The sequence below is a fragment of the Varanus komodoensis genome, unplaced genomic scaffold (genome assembly GCF_004798865.1).
Source record: "Varanus komodoensis strain SLA01 unplaced genomic scaffold, ASM479886v1 scaffold61, whole genome shotgun sequence".
NCBI lineage: Eukaryota > Metazoa > Chordata > Lepidosauria > Squamata > Varanidae > Varanus > Varanus komodoensis.
The window spans coordinates 3,109,095-3,132,194 of record NW_025336236.1 but is presented as its reverse complement, the minus strand read 5'-3'; the positions used below and the strand labels follow the sequence as shown (position 1 = coordinate 3,132,194).

Sequence of the window (23,100 nt, the reverse complement as noted above, 5' to 3'; positions counted from 1 at the left end):
AGGTGGTATTTACCACGGACGAAGCAATGTTGACTTGATAGTGAGCAAAGCACCTGAAGTGGTCCTCTAACCACCTTGAGGGAAAGGAGGGAGCAGCACTTCTTCCATCCCGGGATGCAGCGATGTTGAGCGCGAAGGCAAGGCAAGTAAAGAGACGGATGGAAGGAGCGGCCGCAACAGGGGTGCGGGGGGCGAAGGGAGATGCGCTAAGCGGGAGGGGAGATGCGGGTCTGCCTCGCAAGCCCCCCGCCTTTGTCCTGAGAGCGTCTGTCACCCACCTTGAGAAGGGCCAGCGCAAGAATCCACAAGGAGACTCCCGCTCCACATCTCAGCCTTGCCATGCGTTTGGGTCGGCAAGGCAGGCTGCGAGGGGGTGGCGGCGAGGAACCGCCTTTTGCCCCGGCGGCGGCGGCGGCGGCGGCGGCGCCGCGCTTCCTTAGCTGCCCCCGCCCGGCGGACGGAGGGCTGCAGCCCGCAGCGGCCCTCTGCCGGCCAGCTCGACCGCCGCAGGCGCTCAGGGGGCTCTGCGGAGTTTCCTCCGGGCAGGGCGCGCGTAAGGGCTGCTGCCCGGGGCTGCTTGCGGGCGCAGCGGCAAGGCGCGGCGGGAGACGGCTGCCGGCCGCGCTTCCCGCGCTGCCATGCTGACCCGGCCCGTGCCAGGCGCGTCTGCGCTCAATCGCCGGGGCGCCTCCAGGAGGCCCGCGTGCCCCTCCGCCCCGGGCGCCGCCAATGCCTGCGAGGAAGGCAAGCGAGGAGCCCTGCGCCTCCCCTACCCGGCGCCCCGCTCGCCCGCGCCCGCCCGCCAGGCAGCGCCGCTCTCCGGGCGACGCGCGCTCCTCTTTCTGCGGCGCGCTCGCCCGCGCCCCTTTTCTTCTCCGCCGCGCCCCACCCCTCTTCCTTCCTCCTTCGCTCCCTGCCCCGGGACCTCTTTCCCAGGACTCCTGCTGGGACGGGAGATGGTTTCCTTCGGGCGTTTCTCCTCCCCCAGGAACGACCCGCGCAAGCCTCCTCGTTTGGCGCTTGCCCCAGCCCGAGTCCCAGCGCGCCTCCTGCGCGGCCCGGGCCCCCTCGGGATGCGGAGCGGCTGCTGGTCGGCAACCACCGCGAAAAAACAAACCAGCAGCCAGTGCTTTCAGGCAGGCTTTAATCATGGATTTGAACCCCGGAGCCAGAGGAGAGGACCGCGTGACAGACCCCTGAAATGAAGCGCAGCCCCAACACGCGCGCGTACACGCGCCTACACACGCGCGAAGAAGGCGAACGTAGATAACCCCCAAACAACAACCTCAGCAACAAATGCCCTGAACTCCTGACTGTGCAAACAAGACCTGAAGTGCCCCTGAGACCCGAGATACAGGCCATTATTTTTAGGCGAACTGTTCAGCCTCTTTGACAGGAACTGCAAGTTTCCTCTTTGCTTTCTTAGCAAGAATAAACCAGTGACCATCAGATACACAATTCTCATGTTTCTTTCTCACTAGCCAGCCAGTACAGCCTCTCCACACAAGGGCACCATGCGGAGCAAACTTTTTATGTGCAGTGATCTGTGGACACTGAACGTTGACATGAAAAAGGATCAACGTCGCTCATTTCCCATTTTTTCCTTATATCAGCAGCTGCCTTTCTGCCCCTAGATTCTGCATAAGCAGTATACAGAACCAAAAGGGGGGAAAGTTCCCATATTTTCTGGGAACAATGTAAGTGTAAAAAGCAAAACCAAGCAGACAGATGACATCTGTCATTTACTCTTTATTTCCAGTCTAGGCTTCACCAAGAACAATTGCTGCCAATCCGTCAAGCTAGAGCTATTCATCAATATAGGAATAACTTGGAAACAGATGGGAAAGTGTGTACTGGAATAAAGATAGCATTGAAGAATGATGTGTGTGTTATAGCTTACGCTCATGCAGCTTTTATATTTCTAAATGTTGCACCACTTTGGGTTTGATCTCACTCTAGATATAGATGAGGGCCAGGACAACTCTCAAAAGCCTATACTGTGAATCAGGAAACAGACTTTCATTCATCCTGAAATTTACAGAACTTAATCAATTCCTTAAAAAGTTGCAAAATCACTCTGCATTATAATGTCCCTATAAATCTGGGCAGTATCCAGCGCTGCCCATCTGTCAAGCGCAACCCACCGCTGCTTCCATTCCACAAGCAGTCAGCCCTGCCAATTCTCTTGCAAAAGTGCTTGTTCAGTGGAAATTTAATACTCCTGGAGCAAGTCCCCAAGTGAGCAGAAATCCTCATTTCTGCAATGGAGCAGGTTGGCAGGACTCCTTCATGTGGTCATTAGAGATGCATGAGGAATCTGTTCGTGGGGAGGGGACAGGGGCAGAAGTCTGTTGTATTTCCTGGGCTCAGCTCCCCAGACTCCAGTCCACTTCACATTGTCCCTGAGTCTGAATTCCTGTCGATTGTTCCCAGCAATCAAGCCCATTGTGAACACTGTGCAAGCAGCATCTCTCTTCCTCACCCTGCGCAGCAACCTTTGTGCCACAAACTTAGGCTGTACCTGCACCATCACCAGGGACCGAGCCTTTCAAGAACGCTCCACAAGTGAACTTTGTTTATGCTGCTGCACAAGGTAGAGCAGATGGCTGCCAGTTGCACAACCTTCCTTCCGTGAGCATTTCCTCTCCACTTGGATTGCTCTCCAAGACAGGGCTGATCCTGAAAGAAAGGCCCTGAATGCTAGAGGGATGGATTCTGTGAAGCTTCTACACATCCCTAGAGGAAGGCTTTATAATCTTTCCTGTGGTTGTTAAACCCCCTTTTCAGAACTGGTTGTGACTTGAGGAAATTCTGAGTTCCAGTTGTAGCTACCATATTCAAGAATAGGCATGGGGCCAATGCTAGCTCTCCATAGAGCAGATGCACTGAAATGAATAGGACACATGATAGAATAACACGGGGTGCAACCCATTGAATATAGTCCTCTGTTATCACTAAAAAAAAAAAAAAACCTGCTATGAAAATAAGAATTGTCTTTAATGGTCCACCCACTTCAGCACCTTGGTTCCCCCAGCAGCCAACCAGCTGTCCCTAGAAAGCCACATAAGCAAGACACCAAGGAAAATACTTCTCTCTGTGTGTTGCTCCTGAATGGCTGGTTTTCAGTGATGCTCTGCCGGTGGTGCTCAGAGTTGGAGTACTTGCTAAATAGCCATTGACAGATAATAGGTTTGATCAAACCCTCATTAAAGCTGTCCAAGTCTGTGGCAATCAGCACTCCTTGTGAGTTGCATACTTGTACCATGTGTCATGTGAAGAGGTGCCTCCTCTGCCAGAACATCCTGATGTCTACTAATCAGTTTCTTTGTGTCCCTGTGATGGGTAAAAATTTTGCTTCTGTTTGTTTTTTTAAGAATTGATCAAAATTGGCAAATTTCTTGGTATTCAGGAAGGAAAGAACTTTAAATAATAATAATAAAAGAATATGGAAGAAAGCATAACTAATAGATTTTTCCATCCAGGACCAAGGCTTTCAGTGCATAGCTCTCAAAAGTCTGGATTTAAGTTCCTGAGTATTCAAGCATGTTAATGCCGAATTAAGAAAAAAGAGGTGACAACCCCAATAGGCACCTCATCTTTAATAGTTACACAACAGGTGGGCACCTCATTGTTGGCTCCATGTACCTTTTGAATATGGCCGGTGCAGGTGGATGAGAATATTGTTTTGGTTTCTTTTGTATAAAAGTTTGCAAAAATTTGAACTTTTTTCATATTTGCGAAAGGAAGAAATTCAGTTTAAAAAAAACTGAACGCAAAAGAAACTGATATATCTATGTAACCCCAAGCTTTCCCCTGCTCTAGTATTATGACGGGAGAATATCTTTTCTATCACCTTAACCTTTCTTTGTACAGAAAAGGCTGAAACCCTCCATCATGTTAGTTGCCTTTTTCTGCTACAGTCCAGTAAAATGATCTTATTTTTGAGATAAGGCAACAATAACTGTATGTGGTATTCACCTGACAGATATATATAAACAAGCTGTAACATTGCTGGCCATTTTGTTTTCAACCACTTTTACAATAATTCTTAAGAAACAAGTTGCCTTTTGTCCTGGCACCACAAACAGAGTGGATGCTTTCACTGAGCTATTCACCATGACTCTAACATCTCTTTCATAGCTGGTGACCGCCACTTCAGATCCCACCAGCACAGAGCATTTTGGCTTCAGTTTGCATCACTTTTCACACAGTGATGTTGAGCTTAATTTGCCAGTGTGTTGCCCTTTCACTCATGTGAAATATAACCTCTTAAGATGCTTTGTAATTCGCTTGGGCTCTCACCCCCTGAATAATATTGTGTTATCTGCAAAGCTGGCTTAGTCCTTGCTCCGTGTCATATATGACTGTATTACACAGCTCCACTACCAATATAGATCTTAGGGTCACATCAGTGCTTACTTCTCTCCATGGCAGGGGCTGCCAAATGATTATGTCTCTCATTCTTTAGCCAGTTATTAATCATAATCTCCCTTCTTCTGTGTTGGCTGCTAAACTTATTCAGGAGTCTTGAGTGGGAGATTTCACCAAAAGTTTTTGGAAAGTCATATTATGTAATGTCTACTGAATAGTTTCTGTCTACATACTTCAAAGAACTCCAAAAGTTTGGTGAGACAGGACTTCATTCTGATTCTTCCTCACTAAATGCACAACCTTAAGCAATTTGATTCAGAAGTAAATCCCAGCGTATTCAATGCCATTTATTCTCACATAAGTATGCAAGGCTTATTCCTCAATATGCTAATAATTCCAGCTTTGAATCATAATTTTCACAATGATTCAGGGTGCACATGAGGTTGCTAGGTCTGCAATTTTCTGACTCCCTCTTAGATGCTTTCTCAAAAAAATAATTTATGTATATTACTTTCCAATCCATTAGCAAGAAGGTTAATTTTAGTGGTAAATTGCATGTTTTGGTTAGAAGATAAACATATTTTTATGTTTGAGATCATTACAGAGCAATGCAAAAGGAGATGCAATTGTGGATTTCCCCCTCTCCCCTTGGAGCAAAAGTGGAGCATTGAAAGAGACAATGGAGAGGGAGAAAAGTTGGGCTAGGGTGGCACCAGGACAGCCAGAAGACAGGCTGAATCTGCTCATCAAAGTGTGGGTGGGGATGAACAACTTTTGATTTGCTGAGCTATACTAGAAATATACTGTTTGTCACTGTCATTTAATTCATTTAGTTTTAAGTCTTGTAACAGAAATTAAAAGCTGCTTTGTGCAATTTTACGCATGGCCTCCAAGTGGTCATTGCACATGGCACACATGGATGGAAGCAAATATTCACAGTGTATTCATGGGAATGAGCTTTTAGTAGAACAAACAAAGAAAACATATAGATGTGCCATAGTGCAAAGCCTGAAATTAGATTGAAGAACTCAGCTTAATTATATCTGAATTAAACACAATGCAAAAATGTTCAAGTTTGGCATATGAATGCCAGAGAAATAGCAGCATAGAATATTGTTTTTTTAAGGGAATAACAATCATATAACCAAACAAATAACAAAGTTGATACTGAATAAACATGGTAAATATGAAAGCTTTCAACAAATACTATTTCTGCTGACCTGGGCTTTAAGAAGAGAGAGTGAAAGAAAGATCTGGAAGTAAGTTTGGGGAGTGACTGAACATATCACTAATAGCAGGCTCCAGTCTGTTTTAGATCCTTTCCCAAGGTTTCCTGGCTATTTAAAAAACCACCAATCTCTCTCCTTCTTTTATCAGGAGGAAATGGGCTTTGCATAGCCTTTCTCTTAGTTTTGAATGTGCAAGCTGTAGATTTACTTGCAACCCAAGGCTGTGCTAACGTAAACATAAAAAACAAAACAAAACCTGAAGGAATTGCCATTGTGCCTTGAAAATAGGTTGGCCTCAGTTAAACACAACAGGAGATCCAGGTTTTCATCATGTACATAAAGAAATGTTACTCTCCTTCACAATACTTGCTCTTAATTCTACCCTGAATATTTTCAATGCCTCAGATAAAAATTAACTACATAAATGGAGTTTTTGTGCTTTCATGGAGATGGACAAATAACACATCCTGATCAAAAGAGATCATGTGTATTTAATGTCATGTTCCACCACAAATCCATGTAAAAACAGAAGTTCCATATGAAAATGTACTGGTAGAGCCACATTTCAATATGTAACACATCAATGAACTAAGACAAAGAAGTCTCTGAATCATCTATCTATTCCAACCATACAATGTAGTCTATGCATATAGAGATGGCATGCATGACTCTGTAACACTGGAGGGATGGAAATTTTCTACACCTGTGCCCTTACCACATTACTGCTACTCAGACACAAAACTAAATCTTGCAGCCTTAATTGCTCAGTGCACTAAGACAGGACTTCACTGAACATTGATCAGTCAAGGGTGAGCTCTAACTTGGCCTCTTCTCTTCTCTTCTCTTCTCTTCTCTTCTCTTCTCTTCTCTTCTCTTCTCTTGCACAAGTTCTTTTCTGACCTAGTGGACTGACTGGCAGTCCTTTTTGCTTTGTTAGAGTAGCGCATATATTCCTCTGTTGTAATGCGGCACATAAGATGCACTTGCCAGAGTGTTGCCAAGGTAGTCCTGGGCAGCAAAAGCAACAGAGAGTCTTGTGGCACCTAAAGCCTAACGGATATCTTTTGTGATGTGATCCCACAGACTCTAGGTAGATGAACTGTTATAAAGAGTTCTACATATACATTCAGCATGTGTGCTGACAACAGGGGGAATGAGAAACAGATAAGAAGGAAAAATATGCGGGAAGTCATGACAATGACAAACATTGAATAACCATTGTCAGTGAGGGGATTGTCATGGTCAATACTGTCTGTATTTAATTTCCTCCTTGCCTACTGTTTAACATATGTAATCTCTCTCTCTCCCTGTATCTATATTTATCTATAGCTTCCAAATCACATGAGGGATTCCTTCCCTTCTATTTGGCACTAGCTAGGCCCATCCTTGAGTATTGTGTCCAGTTGTAGCTGGAGGGGGTTCAGAGGAGAGTGACAAGGATGATGGGAGTCTGGAGAAGAGATTGAAAGAACTGGGCATGTTTAGCCTGGAGAAAAGAAGTCTGAGGTGAGGTAGGAGAGCACTCCAGAAGTACTTGAAAGGCTCTCACACAGAAGAAGGCCAGGATGGCTTCTCAGTCATGCCAGAGTGCAGGGCACATAATAATGGGGTGAAGCTACAGGAAGCCAGATTCTGACCTGGCATCAGGAAAAGCTTCCTGACTTTTACAGCAGAATGGCAATGGAACTGATTATCTAAGGAGGTTGTGGGTTCCCCTGCTTTGCAGGCATTCAAGAGGCATTTGGACAGCTCTCTGTCAGGGAGGCTTTAACTTCGGAGTTTTGCACTGAGCAGTGTGTTGGACCCAATGACCTTATATTCCCTTCCAACTATACTGTTCTATGATTCTCCCTCCCTCCCTCCCTCCCTCCACACACACACACACACACACACCCCTTCATAACACTCCGTGCACCTGATGACATGGGCTGTAATCTAAATGATTACATTAGATTAAACTGCTAATTCAAATGAATATGTGAAATTCACTTGAATCCCCAAACTTGTACATGACTTTCAGGTCTTCCTTGCCCTGTAGGCCTTCCAAGCACAATGTTGTAGTGATGGCTACCAGCCGGACTCCCCCTCAGGGTCTGGAGTCCAGGAGCAGCAAGCCTATGTCCTATCGGCTCCCTGGCTAGTTTCCAGCCCTTTCAACATTCCATCTAAAAAAGAAGGAACCAAGGAACCATCTCCGTTTCGTCCTTTTTCAGCTTCAGATCGCTGCCTTTCCACTCGTTCCTGTTTCTCAAGCCTCTGCCTACTTTGTTCTGCCTCACTTAGCCACTCTGAGGCAGCACGTTATTTGTGCTTTAAAAAAAGTGTCCCTATTTTGAAGAGAAACAAAGGGGACCCCAGGCTCTGATCCAAAAGATGCCTGCAATCCCAGCCAGAGCCTGCATGAGCTTCCCACTGAAAGACGTCCCACCACTATCTCCAATTTGCTATAAACACCAGCAGCAATGGGGCCAGGAAGGAAGGAAGGTCACTATCACTCTCTCCTCCCCATCTTTCATGACTGACATGCTGTCACAGCTCTGCATTAGGTATCTGAGCAGGTTGGGTGGGGAGAGACCTTTCCCCTTTTCCCTGTTGCTGGAGCAGCAACAAAGATAAGTGAGGAAGTTGGGAGGTAGGCTTGGGTGGGAAGAAGAAGAGACCTCCTGTGACTTATATTCAAGCAAGAAAACATTGGAACCTGTGATGTCCATCTCGTTTTTGGAGGCAAGGTTAAAAGCTGCCCTGCTTTGTACCTTCGAGCCAACAAACAGGGATTTTTGGTTGTCTGACCAATTGGTACACCAGCTTGGCCAGTTGATACCAGTCACTGCACTACTACTAGTGGAAACACAATGTAGATCTGCAGCTATTTGCCCAGTCTGCAGAATGACAAGGTCAGAATGCAGCGCCTAGTATTTAACACACTTTCCTTTCTTGGAGACTGTGTGGACTTAAATACATACAGTAGGATCAAATATCCTCATGAGTTCCTTTTTTCCTGCAATCTACCTCTTTGCAAGATGACTGCAGCTGTCAAAGTTTTGACAAATCTTATCCATTTTTACTTGTGCAATGGAATTTGTGGACTTCTGGTTTTGAGGGGTTCCATTCTCAAAATAGCTGCAAACGAACTGCAATCTATTCCAGTTAATCACTGATCTTACCTGTTCAGTGGTGCTAGAGAAATGAAGTGTAGTTGTGGGAATCCAGGGTATTTCTGTCGCTTCAAATAAATTCTGGTTAAGGATTAGTTTGTCCATGTTTTTATTGTTGTTTTCTGTAACATTTCTGATGAGAATCACTGTACTGCTACTGTCAAGAAAATTCTGTGGATTGTGTGTTATAGATTTAAAGGGAGGGACTGTGTTTCTACTGCTCCGAACAAATGTTTCAGCATCTTGGAAATCTAAGGCAAATAAAGGACAGCAAATAAAATCAATGCTAAACATACTTAGAAACAATCTTTGATATACTAATTACATCTCTGAAATCAACACATTGTTATACGTTAATTTTAGGATAATAAAATTGTGTAGTCTGTTCAATGAACAAGATTGCTTTATACTACCCATCATATTTTTCAGAATTGCTGAGTGAATAATCGACATTACTTTTTTCAGGGAACTTCTGTGATAGACACTTATCACTAGTTCTTATTAGGGATCATTGCTTTATCTAGCTGCTTGCTAAATATGTGTGTGCTTATCTAAACTAAACTCTCCAAATATTTAGTCTTCACATACATTACATCTATAGCCCAATTAAGTCGTTCCATGATGTGGACCAAAAAAAAAAAAAAAAAAAAAAAAAAAAAAAAAAAAATCTCTAAGAAATGTACTTGCATAAAACTGGTAATCCACCCATGCAAAGCTGCTGCAAATACAGACATAAATACTAGGCTCAGACAAAATTATAATTCATATTCAAGGGTTGTATATGGGTTGAGGGTGGATTGCTGTTGAAATATGTTGTCTGAACCCCGGTACGGTAACAAGCCATGGCTTGTTAATTGTGAACAACCCATGAAGAGATTCCACAGTTTTGTTGTGAGGCAGTGAACTGTGGTTTATTATATCAAGTATATATTAGTCTATATTATTTATTATATACTTGTTTCAAGAAAAGCCCACACTCAACCTATAGTCACCCCTTGAGTGTGGTTATCCTGTCATTTGATCTCAGAGAGTGAATGAATAAGAGAGAGACGTGGAGAGCCCCACTTGGGGTGATTGCCAGTTGCCAATGGCCCTTGGACCTTGTGGCAAAAAACACTGCTGCACATGGTCTACACTTACAGGAAGCAGTTCCTCAGGACATCAGGTGTCTCTTTCCCAGCCCTGCCTCAATCTGCTGGAAGCTTTTGCATGCAAAACATGTACTCTATGACTACTGATCTGCAGCACTTAAATAGACAGATGACAGCATTTCTATGCAGTTTAAAGCCCATTTTATTTAGTCTGTCAGATGTACTGCTGATGGAACCAAAGGAAGTATGTTTTTCATATGGTCATGGCAGTCACGGCAGCGCACACCTGTCTAAAACATTCATCATGGATAGAGCTATGCCATAACACACATGCCCAATCGAAGATGAGTTGGAATATAAACAATAATATGCAATTATTGTTAGAAGGCACCTCTGCACAAGGTCAACGTTATGAGACGTGCCATGATTCTTTCCAATATACAGAAAGTGCTAGATATAGCTGGGTTCCTGACCTGCAACCTTTAAGTCGGGGGCAATTAGCAAGTCTTCTTAAACTATCATAAGCACATGAAGAGCTCAGGACTAATCTAATTTATTTATATTTATATTATGTATTCATTTGTTGCATTTCTATAGTACTCCATAGGTAAAGATCCTTGGGGAGTTCACTGCAATTAAAACCATAAAATGTAACATAAAATACACTGCAAACATTTAAAACCAAAGTATGAAATAGAAGTTAAAGCTAAAGTAAAACTTAGCAATAATCCATAGATTTAAAGATAGGGTCCATCCAATGTGGCTGCCTGTAACCCTCTGAACTGGGAGGCGTCCAGTTGAGCACAGGCGGGGCTTGGAGGCAAGGAACGCCTCCACTCTGCAAAAGACATACAGGGTCCATTTTGGCCGCCCGTGTCTTTTGCTCTGTTGTGAAGAGGAAGGGTTGGGCACTGCTAGGAACCCCGCTTCTCCCCTCCCTGCCCCCAGAGCACTCTCCAGCTCTGGCTCCAAAGTCACAGCTGGCAGAGGAAGAATCTTGGTGACTGAGGGGGTCAGGTGTGGGGTGTAGTGAGTGGAGCTGATCACCACCCTTGGCAGCAGGACTGGGATTCTGGCCCCCAGGGCCAACAGTACTGGGATTCTGAAGGGGAACGGGACTTTGAGACAGGAGATGGGAGTCTTGAGAGTCCAGGCAGAAGCTCAGGCCTTGGAAGCACCATCAGATTTGTTCCCTGCAGAATCCCAGGCCATACAGGAGAGTGGGAATGTTTTGGGAGGCCTAGGAGGGGACGAGGATGAGCCCTTCTCCTGCCCATTCCCTGACCCCATGATGGAGGGATGAGCTGCCCAGTTTGAGGGTTTGCACCACTCTTACTGGCTGGCCTTTCAGCAGTGGGAGCTACCCTGAGGATAGAGCCCCAGAGTTCCTGAAAGGAATGTGTTCTGGGGAGAAGTCCCTAGGCTGGGCTCAGCTATCAATCTTGACATGTGCACAGCCGGAGCTTCCAGCTGCCTAGAGGCCTTCTAGGCTGACTTTGTTTGTAGCCATGAAGTCCCAATAAAGACCTGCTTGCACAGAGACTGTCTGGTGTTTTGGAGCCTGAGGGCAATAAGGGGAGAGCTGGGCTCACGGCAGGGGAGGAGGTTGGATTTGGGATCCTGTCTTAGCCTATGGCTGTTTAGACAGCATCTAGTGGTCATGGGATTGTGCCCCAAATGATTTAAAACAGCAGAAAGTGAAAGACTAAAATTCCTGCAAAAAACCCTAATCCCCACACCTCCCCTGTCACTGCTTGGCACCTGGTGCTCTGCAGTGTAACATCCACCCTTCCAGGTGCTCCACACCTTTGTACAAGAGAGCCACGCACAAGGAATTCTCTGTCTGCAACAAATGCATACTTTGGTTGCATTTGTTGTAAAATGTCCAGAGAGCTTGGGCTATTGGGTGATATAGAAATAAAATCAATAATAATATCAATATTGTTGTTGTGTTGTTGTTAGGCGCGAAGTCGTGTCCAACCCATCGCGACCCCATGGACACATAACAAAAAGCAAGTATGAGCTCTGATGGATTTACCTCAGTCTTCCACTTTTAGATCTTCAGGTGCTAGGAATCTACAAATGAAGGCCAACCCTACACTTGTCCAACTCTCACGGGCTGCCTCACATGGCTGATACGCCCTTCTTGGCCTGGCTGGTTAAGAGTTGCTCAGTACTGGCGTATAATAACAGATTACTAAGAACTTCTGTAAACTCTCATGCTAGTTCCATTCAGGAAATAACCTTCTGCTCAGCACAGCCCACAAGCTTCTGATAATGGGTTGGGATTCTATGAGCTTTTTTAGTCACCTGTCTTTAAGGGGATGCAGGGGTAGCAATTACGGCAAGGAAGGGCCTTTTACACATTTTCTTTCCGGAGTCCATGGTTCCTCTTCCGTAGTGAGAGAACGGAATTTCCTACAACGAGGGTGTGAGTGTATTTCGTCTGTAGGGTCACTAGGCCTATGTGGTTTAAATGGCTTCTGCTGACAGAAAGCATCCCTAGCTCCTATCACTTTGCTAATGTGTTTGTTTCAGCCACTTTACTCCTGGAAACAGAGTTCCACACATGGCATAGCCTTGCGCTGCTGCCACAACCCTAGGCTGCTTGCCACAGATAACCATTTTAGCTCCTAGACCCTCTAAAAAAGTTGTAATTGCTGGTTTAGCAGTAGCAGATGTTTCTAAATATGATTACTGAGCATGTAATTATGAAGGCTTAGAATGCCAACCTATGATTTTTCCTTTTCCAAAAGGAACAGTTTGTGAACTTTCATTCTGAAATGAACAACATCTTTTAAAAACATTGACATGCCTATTTAATGCTACCAATAAAAATAAAATTGCCAAATGTGTGTGCCCCTGTAAGGTTCTTTTCAAAGAAAATAATGCCATAATAGATCTCCTGTCTATTATGTTAGCCTAACATATATTTTAAGCACATTAAAAAAGCCTTCCCCTACCTTGAAATGGACACCTAATGCAGTTATACTTTTCTATTTTGAACTATAATCTGGGCTTTACTTTGGACAGGAAATTGAAGCAGTCTGTTCAAATGTGAGGGAAACCAAACATCCAGCACTGGAATGGTGACATCTCATTCAGAAGAGCCCAGTAACATATTTGTCTGTTCTACTTCTTCATACGAGAATCACTATTCTTCTACTATCACAGAGCCATGTAACTGTGTGATATGAGGATGGTTCTGTTTGAAAGCTCACTGTAAGACATTTTTGCAACATATGGACAAAACTGTTTAAACAATATGCTAAAAACAATTTGCCTGTCATTTACTGAGCACTTGTGATTCCTCAGTCAAGGAAGTCCATAGGTGCTTCTCATGTTGTTGTCACCCTCCAGGCCTCCCCCATGATTTACAACCATTTTTGCCCAATTTTCCCCTAGTGTGGAAGGTCTGATATGTCCCTGAAGGATGGCATGATACCCAAATGTGTTGTGAGCCCTGCTATACTACACTGCCACCTCGTGGTTGTGTAATGGAACATATAGAAAGGCAGAGAAAGAAAACTTCCAGAAAAAAATCTGTCAAGGAGTCGATTTTTATTCCACAAATAATCTGGAAGCAGAAGCCTCAGTAAAGTGGCAAGTTAAAAGCCTCATATAGAAAACCTGTCAGTGTTAACCTCAATTCTTTCCTAGGGATGTTTACATTCTGTGCCCTTTATAAATTAGGGAAGTTGTAACCCCTTTATATATACTCTGTAGTAGACACAGCCATGCAGGGCAGTGGCTCATCATCTCTCCCTCTCACTCCTGAAATTTTAACAGGTCTTGTTCACACACCTTAAAGATGTCAGGTCTAGAAACAGGCTTTTTATTTAAAATACAAAACTGTGACTCTCTGGGTACTGTATTTTTGTGCTCCATCCTGGATCTTCAGATTTTCTGACTCTAGGTCTTTATAAAACCTAAGGTCACTTCTGAACCTCCGAACTATCAATATCATTTTTCTAACCTAATTGACATTGATGTGGCATGCCCATAGGACTAACCCATGGCTTATTTCATGCACAGTTAATCCATGGTTTATTTTTTCAGTCTCCCTCTCCTTTGGCTGCTGTCTCCCTGCATCCTCACTTTCTTTGCAGTGCTGTAAAACTGCAGTGTAAAGCACTTTTTGTTTGTTTGTTCTTACTGCTTTCACCATCATCTCTGTAACCTGAACAAGCCAGAGTTCTTGCTTTGCACATAACAACAACCAGTAGTTGTAAAAAACCCAGAATTCAACTACTCTTGGGTTAAATAAACCATGGATTAGGTCGGTGTGTGAACAAAATGATACAGCCTTTAAAATCTATATTTCAGCTTCATTTTTGTGTTTGACAATTGCAGATGTTCTTCAGCCCATGTTTTCAACCTGCCTTTCCAGCAAGAAGCAATTAATTTAAAATCTCTTGCTTAATTCTCAAATTCTGTGGGAATACTATTTATTTAGAGTAGAATATTGACTGCTATTACAGTATAAAAATAAATGGATTTAAAGTGAAAATGAGGATAGAGCCTCAGAGGTGATGAAAACAGAGAAAAAAATAAAATACAACCATTCAAACCATGCCAAATAGCATTTAGAGTTGCTATGCCACACTACAAGTCTCAATATTCGTTCACAAAACAAATATATTGGTGCTTATAGCAAGAACTGTATCACCAGAAGAGGATTGTGAATTGCCGTACTCCCTTCTAATTGTTGAGGCCATGGTTTGGAGCTCTCATTGTGCTTAGTGAGGTGCCTGCACATTTCCCCACTCACTCCTCAGCCCCCATATATTGCTTGTCAAACTGCTTTCATAACGTGAAATTTCCAATGCAGTGTGTGATGCAGGGCAAGGAACCATTGTTATGATTTTATCACGAGCGTTATATAATTGGACTTCTTCATTTGCTATTTCATAGTTCATTTTATTTTGCTTTATGGCTTATCAATTGTAAGCTGGTTTGAAGGCTGATCTGTGGCAGAAGGGCAAGAAACATTAATAATGTCATTACTAATAAAATGTTCGAAAAAGGTCGGAATCTCCATTCTGTAAGCACACTTGGCCTTGTATATAATGGGATTCATTGGCATCCAGCTCATTATGGGACTTGTTGGATCATGGCTTGGCTGTTTAGGAATCACTCTGTGTGCTTTCTTATCATCAAGCCTTCCTAGCTCACACCAGTCACTGAGCTCATGTGCAATATCCCTTTTGCTTATCCTCTGTTTTGTCTGCTTAAGACTGCAGACAAAACAAAAGAGGGGATATTCCATATCAATAAAACGACTCCTGTCAAAATTGGTGTCTAACAATTAATTCTCAAATGAACTGAAGTGTTTTGGGAATGATTTGAAAAAAAAAATAATATTAATGCTGATATAATCAGACACTAAGGATTACAGAGATTTTGTTTATTTATTTTCTATACTGTCCTATAGCTGAAAACAAGAATGTAAAGGTAGTTTTCAAATAAAGCTCGGTAACATTTAAAATAAGATAAGGATTTCATTATTGACTATTTGTCATTGCTTTGTGAAATATTCACATCCAGTTTCAAAAACTGGGCTAAGAAGTTGCTATTTAGAAAAACGGGTAAATAACTGTAACATTAGTATCACCCCAGAATTTATAAGATTTGCTGAATCTCAAAATTTGTGTGGCATTGATTAGATTTACAGTCCCACCCTAAGTACACTCAGAAGTAAGTCCTGAGAATTCCAATGAAACTGTGAGGTAAGTGGGTACAGCAAGGGCAGACAAACCTTATGATGTTTGTGGACCATTTGCTCCTAACTCCAGGAATTCCTTCACCACCCCCCCAGGGGGTGCTGAAAATAGAGAAGAAATATACTCTGCCCCCCTCCAGTGGCATCTGGAGTTGCTAGTAAAGGTAAAGGTTTCTCCTTGACATTAAGTCCAGTCATACTTGATTCTAGGGGGCGGTGTTTATCTCCATTTCCTAGCTGAGGGAGCCAGCATTTGTCCACAGACAGTCTCCGTGTTCATGTGGCTGGCATGACTAAACACCAAAGTGCACGGAACGCTGTTTCCTGCCCACCGAAGTGGTACCTTTTTATCTACTTGCATTTGCATGCTTTCGAACTACAAGGTTGGCAGGAGCTGGGATGGAGCAATGGCAACTCACCCCGTTGTGCAGATTCGAACCAGCAACCTTTTGATCAACCAGCCCAGCAACACATCAGTTTAAACCACTGCGCCACCTGCAGTCCCCTCTGGAGTTGCTATAGCACACCAAAAAGATCAAAATTAGCTTGCAGACAAACTAATATTAACTTTTTGGTGCTCTGTGACAATTCTAGACAATCTTATTTGCAAGTTTTTTTTTTTAAAAAGGAGTTTTTGGAGATCTCCTTGCAGTTTATGCATTGGGGAGACCATGGAGGCTGCCCAAGCAGCCCATGTGCCACAGGTTACTCACCCCTTGTGTACAGCTTTGCAACCTTAGCATAAGCCCCACTGAATTCTTATTTCTAAATAGATATGGACAGAATAGCAGTGTTAGGGATACAATTAAGGTCTCTCCTCTTTCCTAACGGGCTGTTTACCAGGGCTATTTCCAGACTGCAGTGTGCACATATTGATTTCATCACTCGTAACTTCTATATTTATTGATGAGATCTATATGATGCTGTTTCCCTAAGGTTCTCAGAAGCTCAAACAAGTATTTCCAGTTTAATACTATGGATGAATTTGCTCACAGGCCAATGTGTATCAAATTGCAGGTTTAAAATGATGCAGGCTTTCAATAAGAAGGCAGAAAACCCAAATAAACTAGGTATATCTAATTTCTTTTAAATATTGCCAAAACAGCAGCCTATCCAGTGAGTTAGAGAGCATCTGGCCTATATGCTCTTTCTAGAAGGGATAGGATGCAAGTTTTAAACTTCCATTCAGCAGCTCCTGAATTTATGGCTGATGACTATTGCCAGATTGTTCTTTTCCACACTTCCATAGCCACAGGCCAACTGAAAGACCCAGCTGCAGACCAAGAAGAGATGAAGATCAGTGGCTCTCGGTCTGCTCTGGGCCTTTGCTTGGTTTTATGATGCTACTTTTTTAAATTGTGCACTGCCCTGATGTCTTTCTAAAAATAGTGGTAAAGGTAAAGGTAAAGGTTTCCCCTTGACGGTAAGTCCAGTCATATTTGACTCTAGGGGGCGGTGTTCATCTCCGTTTCCTAGCTGAGGGAGCCAGCGTTTGTCCACAGACAGTCTCCGTGGTCATGTGGCCGGCATGACTAAACACCAAAGTGCACGGAACACTGTTACCTGCCCACTGAAGTGGTAGCTTTTTATCTACATGCATTTGCATGCTTTTGAACTGCAAGGTTGGCAGGAGCTGGGATGGAGCAATGGGAACTCACCCCATTGTGCAGATTCGAACTGGTGACCTTTCGATCAACTAGCCCAGCATCACAGCAGTTTAAACCACTGCACCCCCTGCATCCCCTAAAAGAGAGTGGTACTGAAATGCTAATGACAGTAACAGCTCCTTTCCAGCCATCACCTCCAGCACATGAAGAATATGATACCCAGTATAATTGCATTTTTAAGTTAAGGCATGGAGACCAGGTTCATCGGCATGCAAAAGTCATGAAATGCAAAAGTATAACCCTATATATACAGCCAGCTGCCAAGGACTGACAAATGGAAATGGTTACTGCTGTTCTGAATTTCCAAGGATGCCTCATGCCCTGTTCTGAAATCAGGGCTGATTTCTAAATGCTTTCTAAACATTCCCAAAGTCTCTAGCCAATAGATGGACTGTTCATCTCATGAATGAATGAATAAGTGAATGAATGCAGGTAGACTTGGGCTTCTTAGCCCATCCCTGATCCATGTGTTACTTCGAAGCTGCAGAAAGAGCCTATGCAGATAAATGGATGCTGCCCAAGCATTACATTCTGCATGGGTGATCTGTATCTGCTACCTTTCCAGAGTATAGCTTGTAGTCCGCAGTTTCAGAAAAGAGTGCAAATAGCCTAGTGGAGGACTGAGCATGCACAATGAACATAAAATACTAAGTGTCAGTTGGGGATGGAGAATAGAAAATGCAGAGGAGGAGGAGGGAAGGGAAGGGAAGGGATGGGATGGGATGGGATGGGATGGGATATCCTGGAAGGGACATGACTGGCTGGCTGGCTAGAACACTGCTCAGGAATGTACCACATTGCAGATTTGTGTCATTGGCCTTGCTTGGCTCAGTACATCTCAGAAAGATGTTCGACCTAATCTTACGATCCCCCCTTTCAGCTGCATTGTTCACAGAAACGCTACTGAGAAGCAACTTGCTGAGCACACTCCACCGCTTCTGCTCATCCTCTTTTGCCTCACTGCTCTGCTCTGCTCTTTGGGCAGGCGGAGAGCCAGCAAGTCAGCAGGGCAGTGGGAGAAGCAGGTGACACTGCAGGGTGCAAGGCTGAGGAGGAGGAAGGCTTGTCAGGGGGTCCTGCCAGCTTGTGGGCCTTCAGCAGCAGCCTGTCCACCCCTGCCCTTGATTCCAGCCCTGCCAGCGACAATCTATTCCTCTTGTGATGTGAAATATTTTGGGGTGGCCTGGTCTTGAACTGGGCAATTGATACCCCTTCCTTTTACAAAAGACCTGCTCCTGCTAGAATTGAAAGTGCCAGAAGTGGTTTATCATTCTCGGGCAACTCAGCTGCCTACATTTTTGGATCTTCCTTGTGGGCGTGGCTTAAGGGGATTGCCATGAAGAGTGCCTGTAAGTCCACACTTACCATGGCTTGCGTGACACACAAAATGCCCCAGCTCACTGTTCCAGCCAGCCAAACAGCCAGGCTCATTTCCAGGATATTCCATTCCATTTCTCCTGCCTCCTATTTGATCTCTCTCCATACCCCCGGTGCTAGGAGACCCTCAGGATTCTGTGGACTTTGAGCATGCTGCCCCAAGTCTTTAAAGTGAAAAGCAGACTATATATTTAAATAATGTATGCATCGTGCACGCTTCCTCCTCAACCATGCAAATTACATAATCAGAAGAATAAATAAGGTGAAAGAACATATAAAATTAGCATCCCTCCACATTGTGTTGCTTTGCTTCTCCATGTCTCCATTCATATTAATTTAGACAGATATTCACAAAAATCTACATAGATACATCCACAGCAGTATCTTTTAAATGGCACATTTAAAATTTTCAACTCACACTGTGTATTAGTATATCAACATATGATTGTCCAGGTAACTAGAAGTATGCCAACTCAAACAAACAAACAAACAAACAATAAAAAAATGAATAAATAAGCAACACATGCAAGGGGAAAGGGACTTCTATTATTCATTTAAAATACTTCCAGGCATTAAGATATTTAAAGGATATCCATTTAAAATTCCTTAAAGATTCAAAACCAAAATCCCTTTCAAACAGCTCACAGAACAAAATCCCAGGTAAGAATAATACTTATTAAAAAAAACCCCCAATAAGTGCCAGATATCACAATAAAGCAACATCCGATGCAGGGCATACTAAAATCTTACACTACGAGAAAAAGCCTATCAGCAATCCAACGAAATACAACTCCAGAAAACAATTCAAGGCTTCAGAATTTCTCTAAATGAATGCCATAATGGAGCTTCTACAATGTTTTAGAGTGGTCTCCCCCAACCTAGTGTCCCCCTGATGAGTTGGAGCACAGCTTGAATTATTCATTCTCCCTAGTCAGTGTGGCCTGCCCAGTGATCATGCTGGCAGAGGATGATGGGGAGCTGTGGTCCTATGCATTTGAAGGGCACCAGGTTGGGGAAAGCTGTCCTAGATGTAATCCATGTGACCTTCAAGACACATGGCTGGTCAGTTACTCTTTTGTGCCAGGTCTGCTGTGAATAATCCTGAAATGGACAGAGCGCTTGTAAAGAATAAATAAGCCTAGGTAGAACAATGAAAAAAAAAATGCCTGATTGTGTGACTAGTGTCATGGAAATTAGCCCAAATATTTAAATAAATCATGTACAAGACAACATACACGAGCATCCTCCAACAGTCACACGATTTCTTGTCTTGCTGTTTGCTGTTATGGTACAGTGGCCAACAAAACAGTGTATGAACCAAAAATTTCCATCCATCAGTCAACAAACAAAAGGCATTTTTCTTTACACCTGTGACTTTGGAGAATTGATGAAGCTCATGTTGTTAGGGTTCAGATACATTTGTCTATTGGCTAGCACTGCTATTTAATTTTTTTGCATTTTTTAGGGATAGGCAATTTTTGACTGTTTATTTCTGTGATGAAACATAAGATGAGGGAAAGCTGTGTAATTTGGGTTTTTTTCTAGGCCGCATCAAACTTATATACAACACCACCTTCTATAAATCAGGAAAGGCCTGGAAAAGCAAGACACAGGCAATATGGAGCAAAGACATGAAATAATAATATTGAAAGCATGTAGCAGTCTAAGAAATACATTTAAAAAACTATTAGGAAAATATTTTTTATCACTATCCTAAAAAAATGTTGTTTTTCAACCACACCAAAGAATTAATTGTTCTCCAGCAAATCAAATATGGTTGCTCTTTCATGGGTCAGATGAGGCACATCCGACAGCTTAAAAGCATTCCAAGGAGTCACTCACCATTGCTTGAGCACAGGTTTTCACGAACAGGTTCTCCTTTCTCGTTGATATCGAGTTTTGCCCAACTATGGAGATACTTCCTACCCATCTTCACTACTGCCCTTGAGCCTTGTTTCTTCAGGAACAGAGAGCTGTTTTTCACCTCAAGGAGTCCTTCCTCGCTGTGGCAGGTCCAGTGAGGGGCCTCAGTGCAGTTGGTGATGATCACTTTGCGGGAATGGGCAGCACTGGACCTGGTGGTGATGGCCAGGCACTGGCCAGATCTCACATGGAGCAGCTTTTCATCCATCCATTGCCACTGCTGGTTTATATTGGTAAAGTTGCAGGGTCCCACATATGCTGTTTTAGCTCTCTCGTAAATACATTGGTGCTTTTGCTCATGGATAATCAGAAAACCACCTGGAAAAATGAAGAGCCCATGCAAATGGAACAGAGCGCACGTTAACATTTCTACAATGGTGGGAATGGCCACAGGGCAAATCAGCAAGGAAATCCATCCAATGAATCCTTTTCTTCTCACCTTCTCTGCAGCTTATGGCACTCACATAAAAATGGGAACAAATCAGTTGTTCTCAGCTATTTTAAAATGACAGCTGGGACAACAAAAATGGAATTTCTGCATATTTCTAAGGATTCCCTGAGATCCATACTTTTACGAATGGAAAAGATCCAACATTATTTATTTAATTTGAGTCGCTCTGTAGCAAACACACACACACACACACGGCAATGAATGATAAATTAAAAAAATGAAAACATAAAACTGTATGTGCAGGGTTCAGTTCAGACTCAGGGCCAGAATAAACATGGTTTTAAATCTGTCATCTAGCAACTATGCGCCTGCCCAACTTGTTTTTATTCTAGTGTGGATATAAATCCATATCCATAATATTTCCCCACCCCACCCCTGAAATTGCAATCTCATTTGGGCATCTTATACCTACCCTAGAGTAAAAAGAACACAAAGCTAGTAGCTTTAAAGTAACGTGTATTTGGACACTTAATTATAACCTACTGAAACCAGTGACTTAAATTTCCTAAGTTAACAAAGTCCTACTGATTTCAAAAGGGTCTACTTTACATAAGACTCAATTTGGATTCAACTCGCTGTTTATGAATCTTCACAGAAGACAATGGTCATTTTTACTTTCATTTCACAACATAATAGTAAGTCAGGCTTCATAAATCTTTTGAAAATGTTTAGAAACAAAGCATTTGCTGAGAAACAGGTCGGCCAATGGGTGTTTGCATCTCTCTGCCGGTATGGCTGGGTTTCCCATACTTAACAGGGGATATTAATTTCATATGCCTTTAATTATATTAAAGTTTCTAATCACTGTTTTGCTGTCCTGACTAAACTGGTACCTTATTCGTAACGGTTAGACTCAGGCATAAATCCCTGCCCAAACGAAATCTTTCCAATCCCAAATATGTTGCACCATGAAGTATATACACTTTCTGTATTAATCTTGGTCAATTCTTTTGTGAATCATTGGTGAAATAGCTAAAGTTTCTAAAATAATGCTTTTGATCACTACTTTTAATTTCTTGTTGACTGTAGATAATATAGATAAGCATTATAGCTCCCTCAAACAAGTATGCCTTTGCTTTTATAATCTTCACAAAACACGAAGGAAAACATGTCCTCCCAAATGAATATGGATCAGATGGAATGCCCAGTAGGACTTCTCCAAGAATGAAGTAACCATTAAAACCAATGTTTATTTTCTTTTTGAATGCAATAGAAACACCCCTGGGTTTGCTTGGCCCATCCATATTTGTCTTTCGTAAACTGAAGCTCAGAAATCATTCTCTTTTGGCAACATTGTGGTAACTCCCAGGAACCCATGGAATTCACAGGAAGAAGCACAAAAACGCTGAAAAGTTCTACTTACCAGAGTTTGCAAAGGCCAGGCAGGTAGAAATTAGAACATAAAATAAAATCTCCATTTTCCCTCTAACAACTTCTTTCTCTCTCTTTCTTTCTCTTTCTCCCTCTTTTTTTGTTTTTTAAAGCAAGTCCCAGATAAGTGAAGCGAAGGCTAGGAAGGAAATGTGCCTTCACAGGAGGAAAAAGTCAGTGACGAACACTTCCTACTATTCAATTGTATGGGGTAGTTTTACACTTTGTCCTTTCATGGGATCCTTCAGTGTGTGTTGGCTATCTGCTCCAGTTAGGAAACCCAGGCAAAGAAGGGCTACGTTTTAAAACAAATCCTGCGCTTAACTGTCTTTGAAACTCAGCTGAGGATAAGGAACTGTAATTTCATTTAATTGCCTGTCTGTGAACCATTATGTGTCTGCAGGTGTTCTTGATTGGCCTATGTAAATATATACTATGTTATCCTGTAAACACTACAAGCATTTTGTAATGATATGTTCTGAATCGATCCAGGAACATCACGTGGTAAGATGCCCCATGTGACTTATCTTTGTAGGTTCCCACATCCACATACCAGGAGAATGCAGGGCAATACCCTTTACCTTTCTTCCATCACGAATACAATTGATGCTGATTGGTTGGCTTTGGGTCCTTCCTGTCTAGGCTGGCACTACCCTTTTGATGGTAGCACTAGGAGCTGTCCATTTGGAGGCATTCTGTTTTATATGAGGAAACCAGTATGATGTAGAGGTCGGGACACTCAA

At 43.0% G+C, this 23,100-nt stretch overlaps 1 protein-coding gene across 3 annotated transcripts in view; it reads right to left on the bottom strand.

Moving 5' to 3' along the window:
• Positions 1–22,502, bottom strand: part of PTPRB (protein tyrosine phosphatase receptor type B) — an 81,769-nt gene extending 59,267 nt beyond the window's left edge. Inside the window, exons 1-3 of one of the 3 annotated variants that reach the window (XM_044449797.1) lie at positions 22,350–22,502; positions 20,455–20,853; positions 8,765–9,006 (exon numbers count right to left, since the gene is read on the bottom strand). In XM_044449797.1, coding sequence (XP_044305732.1) covers positions 8,765–9,006; positions 20,455–20,853; positions 22,350–22,404 — 696 coding nt within the window. In that variant the 5' untranslated portion in view covers positions 22,405–22,502. Of the gene's footprint in view, positions 1–278; positions 674–8,764; positions 9,007–20,454; positions 20,854–22,349 lie in introns of those variants that run through there. The other 2 variants (XM_044449799.1, XM_044449798.1) reach the window with 2 other exon arrangements.
• Between the last annotated feature and the right edge of the window lie 598 nt (positions 22,503–23,100).